The sequence below is a fragment of the Tremella mesenterica genome (assembly GCF_000271645.1).
Source record: "Tremella mesenterica DSM 1558 unplaced genomic scaffold TREMEscaffold_5, whole genome shotgun sequence".
Classification (NCBI taxonomy): Eukaryota; Fungi; Basidiomycota; class Tremellomycetes; order Tremellales; family Tremellaceae; genus Tremella; species Tremella mesenterica.
Genome location: NW_006711229.1, coordinates 1,054,331 through 1,066,805, shown reverse-complemented (window position 1 = coordinate 1,066,805; position 12,475 = coordinate 1,054,331). Strand labels below are relative to the sequence as shown.

Here is a 12,475-nt window from a genome sequence, read left to right as displayed (position 1 = left end):
GTACGGCGGGCGAGGTGAGAGGTTGAACGTCAATGTGGAGATGAAGTTAACTTTCGTCTGTAGTTGTTAGCGAGTGGCACTCCCAGAGCTCCCCGCAGGCCCTGGCCGCAGGACGCTGCAACAAGTTTTGTCCTGCGACCTTGCATTGACGCTCACTCTGATCACTACGAACACTACGATGGAACGCGGATGCCCGACATGCGATATGCAAAGTGTTACAAGTAATCACGATAAGCCATGCATCCTCGATTGATACCTTTTATAGACACTACCCATACCCAAATAGATCACATCACTCATCACCCGTCATTCCCCTTTCCTTCCCTTCCTCTCCTACCAGAGGAGAAACCCCATTCAACCTCATTATCTAGGAGTAGGCGTCTCACTCCTCTCTCTATCCCTCCTATGACCCAAAGCGCTCTTACTACGCATTCCTGAAAACGCCGATTTCATACTAGCACCATCTCCAGGTCCGGGAGTAGGTGTAGGTCGACCGAACATACTTCCTGCTACTTTGGAAGAAGCGTTACTTTGTCTTCGGGATCGTATAGACCAAGATTTCAAACTTGGAGTGGTGGTGCGTACTGGCGTACGAGGATCAGGTGGGATAGGTGGACGATGATGATGATGGTGGTGGTGTTTGTGGTCACCTACAACGTGACGACCATCACAGCAAGCTGAAATTAGCTAAATTTCCATTCACATTGTCCCGCATCACACATGAGTCATTTGAAGCATAGTGCGATTTAACGATAAACCATTGTGAATGGGGGATAGAGCGGAACGCTACAACTTGTTGGATTGGCAATTTGAAGTGAAGTCGAAATGGAGTGAAGAAGTATGAAACATTTCAAACTCACCTCGCACATTCTCCAAACCTTCAAAACTAGCATCAGGATCATCACCCTCATCAGCACCCACTAGATCATAATCTTCCGGATCTGCAATAGGATTTCCTTTATATGTTCCTTTGTATCTATGTCCACCATATAAAGGTTCTGGGACTTCATGTCTTTTCATATATTCAAAAGCTGCCGTTCCCGTCCTTTTACCTATCGTACTCGGAGCTCTGATACTCATACTGGTATGAGGACGAGCTCTAGGGGTAGTGTTAAAAGAATTATCGAAAGAATTCAAACTCCTCATACTCAAAGGTGATTTTGGCATGGCTGGTGATTTCGGTACGGGAGGTATCAAACGACCTTGTTCATCAGGCATACCAACTTGAAGTTGTGATTGAGATTTGACCAAAGTGGCATTGGCAGATGTTATAGTATTGGAAGTTTGGTTAGGTTGATGAAGGAGGAATTGAAGAGCTGACATCCACAATTCGTGTCGTTCAGCTGTGGGAGCAGTGAATTGTATTTCACGTCCAAGAGTTGAGACTATGATACTTTGATGATGTAATCCGGCTGGTTGAGGGTTGGTGTCTTCTATCACTCGAACGCTAGAGATGAAAACTGAATGTCAGCACGACGGCTGGTCATACAGAAGGTCTATATTGTATTGAAGAAGAACCGACTCACCACTCTTAGCACTAGACTCTGTAGCTCTTGAGCTACCTGGATCTTCCGAACTCCAATATAATGTTTTAGTGTAGGGATGAACCCAGAAAAATCTCTTGTGCCTATTCCCACTTTGACCTTTCCCGATAGTCCTCCTGGTGTATTTGTACAAATACTCCCCAATCATTGACTGAGTAATGGCGTGTATGGTAACTGGATCGGTACTTCCTGCGTTCTCCCTCGTGTTCTTCTGAGGAGCGACAGAACCAAGTGATGACATGGACGCGTTGGGATGATAAGATGAAATGCTCGATCCTCCCGATACGTATCCACTCGGTTGTCTGTGACGTCGAGCAGTGAGGATGGATCCTTCTTTTGCTGGGGTCGATCCTGCATTCTGAGTGCGGACCGAATGCACGGATGGACGTCGAGGTGGGGGAGGGCCCATAGCTGAAGATGCACGCACAGCAGCGGCAGCAGATGATGGAACAGGCCGAGGTCGATGTTTGATTGTCGATGATTGGGCTCTTGTCACGAAGTCCTCAGGTGGGGGTGACTGAGGTCGAGGAGGAGGTCCAGTGGACATCTTCTTGGCGCCCTTTGGTGGAGGTCCAGATGGTGGAGGAGGAAGATGCATGGTGGGAGGTCGGGTCCTATCAGGGTCCGGAGATGGAGGTAGTCCGTCAACACCAGTAGCGGAAACGACGTCACGGCTTTGAGGCATACCATCGAAAGAGCGAACAGAGGATTGATCAGATTTACGACGGACAGTGCTGGGAGTAGGAGGAGCTTTGAGGAAATCGTAGTTTGCTCCGGGAGTGATTCTGAACATTCCTCCGGACGGAATGCGAGGTGAGGCTGGGACTGAAGCTGAAGCTGACGGGTCGGTTTGGGTGGAAGTTGAGAGGTTGGAAGTCGGTGGAGTGGGTACTTCGACGATTTTCTCGACGATCTTTTCCACCTCCACAATCTTTTCCACGATGATAGGGATTTCGACAATCTTCTCAACAATACGTTCAACTTCCACAGGGACCTCGATCCTTTTCTCTACTATCTTCTCCACGATGCGTTCCACCTGTATAGGTATTTCCACTATTCTCTCGACGATCTTCTCCACTTCCACAGGTCGGTCCACAATTCTGTCAACGAAGACTTCTTTCTCGACGATGCGCTCAACGATCTTCTCAACTGGTACTTCGACGATCTTTTCGACCTCGACGATTCTCTCCACCGGTACTTCCACGATTTTCTCAACTTCCACGATTCTCTCCACCTCTACAATCCGCTCTTGCGGCACTTCCACGATTTTTTCTACCTCCACAATCTTCTCCACAGTCACTGGTTTCTCCACGACCTTCTCCACGTCCCGATCGACCGGAACCTGGACCTCTACAATCTTCTCCACTTCAACAATTTTCTGTACCTCGACGATCTTTTCAACGATCTTCTCTACCTCGACGATAGTTGGGGACTTCGACTCGTCGTTCAACTTCAACGACCCTCTCTTCGATCTTGGGGACTTCGACGATTTTCTCCACCTCAACAATGCGTTCAACGATCTTCTCCACTGGCCTGTCGACTTCCACAATCTTCTCCACTATTCGGTCCACTGGTTTCTCCACGATCTTTTCCACTTCCACTATTCTCTCCACTATCCGATCCACTGGTATCTCGACTAATTTTTCCACTTCCACGATCTTTTCCACAATACGATCCACTGGTACCTCGACGATTTTCTCAACTTCCACTATCTTTTCCACTTCCACTATCTTGTCTACTACTTTCTCCACGATCTTCTCCACCTCCACGATTCTCTCTACCTCAACGATCTTCTCAACCACACGCTCAACAATCTTATCCCTACTGGGCCTGTGAATGGAGCGATTGAATCTGGAGCTGTTACCAATAGCCAGACCAGTCAACCCGATAGCCGTCATACGACGGGTATCATCGTCGTCGCTATCTTCACTGGCACTGGATTCAGCGTGAGAAGTGTGCCATTCGTTACCGGTATGATACGCATCCGTATCCGTCGCCAAGGGAGAAGGAGATCGTTCTGGTGTGAGCGTCGCATTTGACTGCGCGTCGACGTATTCATCGGTCGTGGTGGACATGAACGAACCAGCGATAGAAGTGGATCTAGGGAAGACAGCGGATCGAGGGAGTGCTACTGAAGCACGGGTGGGAGTAACATCCCCACCTCCGGGCGAATGTGGTGGTTGCTGCAATGTCTCGGGACGTCTGGGGGTACTAGCGTCCTGTTGAGCAATGGATGCTTGAGGCGCTGGAGGGGAGATAACGAGGGGACTAGGCGATGCGGACTTCTCGGGAGACCAATCATCGATTGACGCTGGGCCTTCGGGTTGTAGAGCGCTAGTGAGTTGTTCCGCTCCCAACTCGTCGGCCAAAGCTGGTCCTGCATGGAGATCAGGAATCATCGAGTCGAGTGATAACTTGGACGAGACTGAAGAGCGAGGCTCTGACGACGACGACATGTTGGTCGAGTTCACGGCGGTGTCAGAGGCTATGGCCCGCTCTAAGAAGGTACCTCGGCTAGCAGGAGGGGAAGGTGTAGCAAAAGACATGGATGAATCTGATGCCTTCGCCCGACTTCGAAGTAAATCGGGCGTACCAGAGCTGGCTGAGGACAAGCTTGTATCCCCCGGAGTACCGAATGCAGCCGATGACCGCCCAAAGCCCAACTTCCGTCCGATACTGGCGGCGAAGCCTCTTCCTCGGCCACGTCGACCTCTTGTCGAGCCCAGTCCACGAGCGGAAGGCGTCAAACCTCCCATCTCGTCTGCCCACTCACCCAGTCCAGGCGTTCGGACACCAAATTCGTCTACATCGGGACTACCGGACCGCACGTCGACTGCGTTGACTTTGGCAACTTGACTCCTGAGACCATTGATCTCCGCCTGGGCTTTCTCCAGATTGCTACGAAGCTCGTCAATCTCATTGATGTACATCTCTCCTAGCGGAAGACGATTTTTGTCACCTAATTTGGATGGAGTCGGATCGGGTGTATCGAAATCGCTGTGGTACAACTGAGATGGAGAATGAGCTTGATCGTCGTACCCGAACCCTGGTCCTTTCTTTGTGGGACTTTCTCGCTCAGTTGTGGCGAAAACATCTTCCCCTTCCTCAATTTCGGACCCGTTGGGTCCAAGCAGACCCGGACTGGCTCCACGAGAAAGACGAGCACGGATATCGCTGACTTTTCGCTGTCGCTCGACATTGAGTTCTGTAAGGAGATCGCTCTTGTCCCGTTGTAAGCCCGCTGTGGCCTTTCTTGCTTGTGCCATCTCGGTCTCATGCTTGATCTTGAAGTCGGTGAGAAGAGCGGCGTTCTTCTCAGCCTCAGTTTTATGCATCTCGGCGGTCTCTCTTGCAGTCGTGAGGAATCTTGACAAGCGAGTTTGTTCTGCGACAGTCTTTGTGAGCTGCTCGTTCATCTCATTCTGAGCGGCACGAAGTTCTTGTAAGTTGACTTCAAGATTCCAGTTGTCTTCCTTGTATCGATCTATAATCAGTTTGTATTCTGACGACAAATTCAGTACTCACCGACGTTCAGCTCTGCGGTCCGGACTGCCGCGAGTAGTCCTTCTCGCTCGGCTTCCCATGAATCTTTCTCTTCTCCGAATCGCTCAATGGCACGATCTCTCTCACTGAGGAGAGCTTGCAGACGACGCACTTCCACCAGTAGATTTTGTCCGATTTCCGTTGCAAACTCCATATCGAGTGCTCGATGTTGGGCGTTGCGTTGTCTTCTCGATAGTGAACTGCCCAGAGCTGCAGACTCGCCTTGTGAGTCTGGCAAGACAGCTGATAATGCCATATCAGCTCCCTGTCGAGTTAGCTCACATCCAGCAATCCCCATGAGAACTCACCTTGCTCGTCAAACCTCTCATCATACCTTCGTTCTGACTTTCCCACGAGATCATGGCTTGGTCCAGTTGTTGTAATTTCATCTTTGCTTCCTCATCTAGCTCTTCGTCGTCATCCGTTCCGGTCTTATCAAAATCTTTGATTCTTTCCTCAAGCTCCTGTTGCTGTTTCAAAACCTCCTGACCCATTGTACCCAGAACCTGGAGCTGGGAGGATTTCTGCTCTAGGAGAGTTTGCAAGTGTTGCCGAAGGGCGAAGGCTGTCATATCGCCGTTGGTCGTGCGAGGAGGTACAGGAGGAGGAGCTTTGAGGTTTGGACGAGACCGTGTCCGCGGCATACCTCCGAGGACGCTCATGGTGGCGGGTGATTAATAATCTGATGGGTTCAGCCTGGCCTGACATGGAACCCAGCAGCTCACTCACGTGTTACCGATGCATGTAGTTGTTGACTTTTGATGGTCTCAACGTGTCCAAGTGACAATGTTCACTGAAGTAAGTAATCTGACTTGTATCGCTGAAGACGAAAGAGGGTTGATAGAGACCGCGAGCGCCGAGTGGTCCGAGCTTTGGATGTTGAGAAGCAAAGGAGGAAGCTGACCGTTGTTGAGCACCCAGTCAAATCCTTTGACATATGATCTCTCTGACAGCCTTCCTCTCGTAGTCCTAGCCCAGACAACCTCCTGTATGCAGAGTGACGAGGGAGGTGCGTGGGTATATATATGCAGTGGGATCAAAGAATAGAAAGAAGCATAACCAAGTTCCCAGTTGGTTGTGTGTCAACGCCGTGTTGACGCTCAGACTTGAAACACGTGACACGTTTCAGAGGTGGACTGAATGAGGGGATCAGATAGTGGAGAGACACGTGGTGTAAGCATGGCTCTCACGTGGAGAGATCCTTGCCAAGAAATCCGAGCTGTGCTTGATGGTTGAACCCTCCTCCATCAGGTTTCCATTCGTTTCAACTTCACACAGCTTGACTGACACTTTGACTGTTCTCGCCACTCGCCACTCGCTAATCTACTTCGCCCCTACTACTTGCATAGTTCTTGAGAATATGGCGCGACTCGGACTTGTTCTCGTCGTTGTCTCCCTAGCCGCTCTTACCTTGCTCCCCACCGTCCACGCCTTTGGAGCAGGTCAGTGATCACTCTCGCCTCCTGTTTTGCCACTGATCTTTGCAGGTAACATTCCTTCATACTCGTATTTGGAAGAAAAAGCCTATCGTCATGGTGACATTGAAGACGTCATTGCCAAGCTGTGAGGCGCAACCCTCTCCCAGGCACTTCCCATAGATTACTTGCTCAACCCGCTAGCTGATCACCACTCGTGCACGAATCAACAGCTGACCTGTGAAGCTTCAAAACCGCCGCTGGTGGATTCTTATCGAGAGGTACCAAGTTCTCGCCCTTGGATGTCAAACGGGTGTACTTTGGGAACTGGCTCAGAGGTTTGTCTCAAATGTACACAAAAATAAGAATGAAACTGATGTGCAAGATTACTCCCAGGCGGTCGATGTCGGAGCACTGAAAAAGACCAATATCCAAACTATCCTCAACGTCTGCCTAGTCCTCGGCTTTCTAGCTCATGGCTACGTCACAGCAGAGTTTGAGGTGACCAAGGAAAGGCTTGGCTGTTACCTGCCTACGGAACATATCGACAATCCCAAGGGCTATGCGGATGGAGAAGACGCAAGGCAGTATGACGACAGACTCCGACCTCCTGTTGACCCAAGAGAACTGGAGATTGATCCAAGGACGGGTATGAAGAATTACATTGCCAATGGTAGAGCTTCTCTTCTAGACGTTGACCGAAGCTGATGGCGAAGAGGGGAATGCCTGGGATACGTCGAAAAGTCTCGTGCGCAGAGTGTTGCAACAGTGTATCCATTATGGTCGCCAATTTAGGGTTACAGATGATAAGAAGGACGCCTATGAAGCTTTCCGACTTCTAGGACAAGCTCTCCACACTCTGTAAGCTGCAAAGTGGAATCTTCTTAAGTCGCTAATTCAGTCAGAGAAGATTTCCCTGCCCATTCAAACTTTTGCGAGCTGGGTGAGCTCTCTGTTGGCCTCCTCGGGTCTAGTGGGAGCTGACTTTTAGGACTCATATCATTGGGTCATCAACAAGTCTTCCCGCATGTCGGTCGTAATGTCACAGTCCGATCTCCACAGGGACGTCCGGTCCACCCATTGGTCACTGGTACTTTCGGTGGAGCCGACTTTATCCATTCTCTGCTTGGTGAGACCACCGATCATCTCAGCGAAGTGAGTGGAACAGAACCGAGTTCTTGTGGGATGAGTGCTGATACTCAGGCCTCTGTGTCTGACCTCTCTCAGCGCATGACCAGTGCTCGTTCCATCTCAGATGGTCAAAGTGCCTCGTCCGATACCCTCCGACAACTCTTTTTCTCTCTTCCCGGTGGTGATGGCGAAGGTCTCACTCGTGAGATGGAAGACGTGCAGAGTATGCGTGCTGGTCAGCCTGGCGGAGTGGATCCCAGTACGATGAGCCCTCAAGATCTACATCGTGTGCTTTGGCAAGTCCTGGCATTTCGTGATTCCGTAATGAAGAAGATCGAGGTGAGTCGCGTCATATGCTGTAGACAATTCTAACAAGTAGAATACTATCGACAGGATACCAGTCTGGGCCCCTTGGTCGAGAAGATTTCCAATTCAGTTTCAGTCTTTATTCTCACCACCATTGAGCCATTTGTCAAGCCGCTGCTGGGTACCGCCACGTCGGCTCTGGGTACAAGCTCTCAGGCAGTCATCGACTCTCATGATCAGTATGAGGTATGGAATGACTTCAACGCTTCTGACCCGACGCACTCCTTCTTGTCCAAAGTATGTCTCTTTTCTCGCCCTCCCTCCTGTTCTTCTTTTTCCTTATCTGCACTGATCATCCCAATCTCGCACATGTTTTTACGAGCTTCACAACATGGGACTTATTATGATACTGATACTCAAGGATCATTTTGCGCTACTCCTGAACGAGCCCGCTGGGAAAATCGCCTCGGTGATTGTCGAATACTCGGTCAATCTGGTGGTAAAAGCCTGGGACAATCCCAACATGCCCACCGAACAAGTCACCGAGCCTGTCCTCGAATGTCTCTTCCACCCAGACTTTTTCGACGGCAGGTCTCAAATTCAGCGCATGATGTTGGATACTCTCCGAACGTGGATAGACACCAGGGGGAAAGACAAGCACGAAGTGTTGAATCGGTTGACCTCTGATAATGTTAGAGCGGGAAAGAACAGGCGTATTGGAGATACCAGCGAAAACACAGGTCACGTTCATAACTCTTTACTGCCGGAGGGTGGGTTACAGGCTGTGTTGGCGCAACATAATGTACATGTGGTGAGTAGAATCTTATTCATCTTCTCCGCATGTCTTCGTTATACCTTGGCGTGACAGTCAAAGGGTATCATGCTAATATGCAGCCCGGTGCCCAGGTTCTCAACGCTGGTCAAGATCTTTTGGGTGGCAAATTGGTCAGTCATTGATTGTCAGTCGTGTCGAGACTGATGAACAGCCCTGGCAACCAGGCTTCGGTGCTGGTGGTCCCGGCCGTTTCAGAGAATTCGATCCCAATGCCCCCGAACCTCAGGGACAATCTCCCTACCCTGCTCAACCTTCTTTCACTCCTCAACCAAACTACGAACCCGGTCCCCAATACTCTTCTCCTCAACCGGGGTTCGAACAACAACGGTACAATCAGTACCAACCACCATCGCAATCGCCTCAACCCTCGTACGGGCAATACGAATCGAGACCCTCGCCTCATCCTCACCATCACCAACATCACTCTCACGAACACCACCCTCATCATCAGCATGAACAAGAAGGTTATCCAGGGCAGAACCAAGCGGCATACCCGCCTCCGATGGGGTACGACCAATATGGTCAGCCAATGCAATATGGACCTCCACCAGGTCAGTACGGTCCTCCGCCAGGGCAGTGGGGTCCTCAACAGGGATATGGTGGACCTCCGGGCGGTTGGGGTCAAGGACAAGGCGGACAAGGAGGTCAAGGGGGGTGGTGAGGGTCGTCGTCTATCGTGACGGAAGAAAGGAGGTTTGACTGTATAACTGAGTACGAAGTGAGGGATAGGTTTATGAATGTCATGCTGATATGAACAAAGTAAGTTGGTCAATTAGTAGTCGCACGATTTGAAGATGAACAACTGTTATGGGTGCATCACTTAACTCATTCCACTAAAACTAAAGCTCACCTAAGCTGCCTCCCGGGTGTGACTGATCAACATCGTAGCGTATAGTCATTCGTGTAGCGTCGGATTTGGATTCTGTATGTTTGCTCTCCTTCTTCGTGTTTGGAGGAGGGTTCATCTGAGTTGATGGCGAGTTCAATTCTGGTACACTTGTGACATCCACCTAACCCATCTCGACATCCTCATCCCCGCCAATCGAATACTTTGCCTCAGGGAGTCGTTGCAGGGTGAATAGGACAGCTCTCTCCGAATGTCCAGCAGTGATGATTGTACTTTCTACGTGAATGGTACTTGGAGATGAAATGATCGCGGCGCCGACGTAGGTATTTGCGATTTGTTCAATGATATCTCTCAACTTTTCATGAACGTTTTGTGTAACGCCCCATACCCTGGTATCCTCGTAGTACTGACCTTGAAAACTCATCTGTTGTATCACATCAGGATCGAGACTGTTGTAGTGGATGCTGAGTTCTTCCGGTCTGGTATCAGTGACTATAGAACGAATAACGACCACGTCATGGTCGAGGGGAATTAGATCAGATAATGAATTGTTATACGACATGAACCCTGAGTCAGTCCGGACGGGGGTCGGTCCCGTCCGGGTATCATGTCGATAACCGAATGCAGCGAAATTGTGACTCATGCGGCCACCGATCGCGACTTCATCGCTTGCTACTTCGTGTTCGCTATAGACTGCATACACATCCTACTGACCTTTACTACTCAGTGTTACTAGATCCTACGTTCTTACCTGCACGTTTACGTTTGCGAGGAGTATCGTTCGCGGTAGCGTCTTCGGGAGCCATATCAGGCGAGTAGGTTGCAATCAAAGTAGACAAACGTTCACGAATACCTTGTACTTGTGACAACAAACCGATTTCAGGCAAAGTATAGTTATGTTTTACTACCTTGTTAGCTCTAACTAAATAAAAGATAATTAAGTACTCACCAGCCAATTCTACCTGTTGTTCGAGGCCCTTTACAATTCCAAGTTCTTCTCTCAAACTCGTGAACAAAGTACGATCATCTAAGTCTTCTTCTGCCTTTTTCACAAACTCACACCGATTGCTTGTCCCCATAGCGATACATTCGGCGCAAGCGCCTGTTGGGATCTGTCCAAGGGTAATACACCCAAAAGCACACGTATTACTGTGGTCATTACGTCCTTTACACTGATTACACTGGTATTCATTGATTCTGAGCCAACTGTTGTTCGAAACTACACGATTGTATGCTTCACGATATGATTTAAGCTAACTCTGTTAAAAACAACACTATTAAGAGAAAAAGACTAACTTTCGAAGATTCACCAGCAATAGGAGCCAGTTTCGCTCCCTTACGTGCCGCAGGAACTTTCTCAATCGAAGAATTCACTGCTTCGGGCCAATACCGCAAATTGAAGGAAGCACCAGACGCCCAAGAGTACTGAGAGTTGGATCCTGCATTTACTCAACCTTTTGCTAACGAAAATGATCAAACTAACCAGAAATTGTAGGAGCCACTTGTAAGCCAACAGAACGAACCAAATCTGCTCCAACGCCAGACCCCGAGGCATTTCCAAGAGGCACAGAACCAGGTCGGGCACCACGACGTGAGCCTTGAAGCATAGATTGTTGATTTGGTGTAAAAGGATTCGCTGAATTAGACATCTTAATCAATATTCAAAATTTAACAATGTAACGGCTAACAAACTTGCAAGATGTGGGAAAGAACTGTAAGAGGTACCCTTGTATATGTGACAGCGAAAAAAATTCATCTTGCTAAGAGCCTCACAACGAAAGGACGTCTACCCTTGACAACAGACGTCTACCCTTGACAACAGCTCAATAATTCACGTTTCATACTGAGACAGTGACCAATCAGCAGAAATTACTCACCCGAACTGATGGGAACCGGTAATAACGTACTCTGTCTCACACTGTTTCAATTACGCACAAGCCAACAATATCGTACATGGTTATGAAACCGAGAAACTGATTCCTGCAGGTTGTTGCTAAGGAAAATCTTTAAACCCTCCTTTGGGTGTCTTACTACGCCTGTCTTTCATACCTCTAATATACGAAAAAAGTTGGCAATAGTTGGCAATAGTTGGCAACAATTGGCAGAAGTTAGCAAGAATCAACGGAAAGTAGGTCAATGATACATACATATGACAACAATTAAATAGAAAGTCTATCTATTGAAGATGCTTTGTTCAACCAGTTCTGTAAAGCATCTAGTGACGGGTTTTGTAAACTTTGTCTATGTTTATCCCATAACTGGGCTGCTTCCTTTCCATTGACTTCTCGGGCACTTGCTAAGTCTTTAACTGCACGGATAATGTTCATACGCCTTCGATAAAATCGTTTCTCCGTTTCACTGGCTTGCTTTAGACCATCAGAGCTGCTTTCGTACTGACTTTTTATGGAAGGTCGACCATTAATACCTAATGTATACTCTTGCCATAATTCTTGAACAGTGCAGACGGTACGATTCATTGTAAATGGAGTAAGAATGGTTGTCTGCAAAGGGTCTTGCAGATACGGCAAAGAAACATCGCTGGTTGTTTGGAGTGTAACGGATGAAGAGGAAGACGATGCGATTGGTATAGCTTCAAAGCCGGAAGATGTAGACGGGACCAAGTGATTGTCACTGATGTTTAACGGTTGAGAGCTTCCACTAGAAATTTCAGCTAGTAGAGCTTGTAAAGGGCCAGGAATGATCAGAGGTCGGTTTAAAGCCGTTTGTATTAACATGACCCCATCGGATACCGCCTTCATCTGCTCTCGTTGCTCCATTTGTCCTTGACTGAGTTGAAGAACGTTTCCAAGGATGTCTTGAAACGATTGTTGCTGAGCTCGTGTTTGAGTTTGTA

At 48.7% G+C, this 12,475-nt stretch overlaps 3 protein-coding genes across 3 annotated transcripts; 1 reads left to right on the top strand and 2 right to left on the bottom strand.

Annotated features, from left to right (window-relative positions):
- Positions 1 to 223: 223 nt before the first annotated feature.
- On the bottom strand, positions 224 to 5,749 carry TREMEDRAFT_73895 (uncharacterized protein; the record flags this gene model as incomplete). Its single annotated transcript, XM_007004784.1, has 6 exons — positions 224 to 677; positions 861 to 1,460; positions 1,527 to 2,958; positions 2,984 to 5,028; positions 5,070 to 5,352; positions 5,396 to 5,749. The coding sequence occupies 6 exons, from the start codon at positions 5,747 to 5,749 to the stop codon at positions 364 to 366; spliced, it is 5,028 nt and encodes a 1,675-aa protein (XP_007004846.1). The 3' UTR covers positions 224 to 363.
- Positions 5,750 to 6,363: 614 nt separating this feature from the next.
- On the top strand, positions 6,364 to 9,591 carry TREMEDRAFT_73894 (uncharacterized protein). Its single transcript, XM_007004783.1, has 12 exons — positions 6,364 to 6,529; positions 6,575 to 6,650; positions 6,749 to 6,840; positions 6,888 to 7,175; positions 7,219 to 7,363; positions 7,408 to 7,445; positions 7,494 to 7,657; positions 7,706 to 7,972; positions 8,027 to 8,236; positions 8,361 to 8,750; positions 8,834 to 8,884; positions 8,926 to 9,591. The coding sequence occupies exons 1-12, from the start codon at positions 6,448 to 6,450 to the stop codon at positions 9,433 to 9,435; spliced, it is 2,313 nt and encodes a 770-aa protein (XP_007004845.1). The 5' UTR covers positions 6,364 to 6,447; the 3' UTR covers positions 9,436 to 9,591.
- Positions 9,592 to 9,784: 193 nt separating this feature from the next.
- TREMEDRAFT_62403 (uncharacterized protein) lies at positions 9,785 to 11,270 on the bottom strand (the record flags this gene model as incomplete). Its single annotated transcript, XM_007004638.1, has 6 exons — positions 9,785 to 10,293; positions 10,373 to 10,525; positions 10,571 to 10,648; positions 10,682 to 10,802; positions 10,918 to 11,060; positions 11,105 to 11,270. The coding sequence occupies 6 exons, from the start codon at positions 11,268 to 11,270 to the stop codon at positions 9,785 to 9,787; spliced, it is 1,170 nt and encodes a 389-aa protein (XP_007004700.1).
- Between the last annotated feature and the right edge of the window lie 1,205 nt (positions 11,271 to 12,475).

Bases quoted from the DNA above. Each gene is read 5' to 3' on its own strand.
- TREMEDRAFT_73894 (XM_007004783.1), top strand. From the start codon at position 6,448: ATGGCGCGACTCGGACTTGTTCTCGTCGTTGTCTCCCTAGCCGCTCTT. The intron at 7,176-7,218 runs GTAGAGCTTCTC...CTGATGGCGAAG, and splicing joins GAAGAATTACATTGCCAATG to AGGGGAATGCCTGGGATACG. The intron at 7,364-7,407 runs GTAAGCTGCAAA...TAATTCAGTCAG, and splicing joins GGACAAGCTCTCCACACTCT to AGAAGATTTCCCTGCCCATT.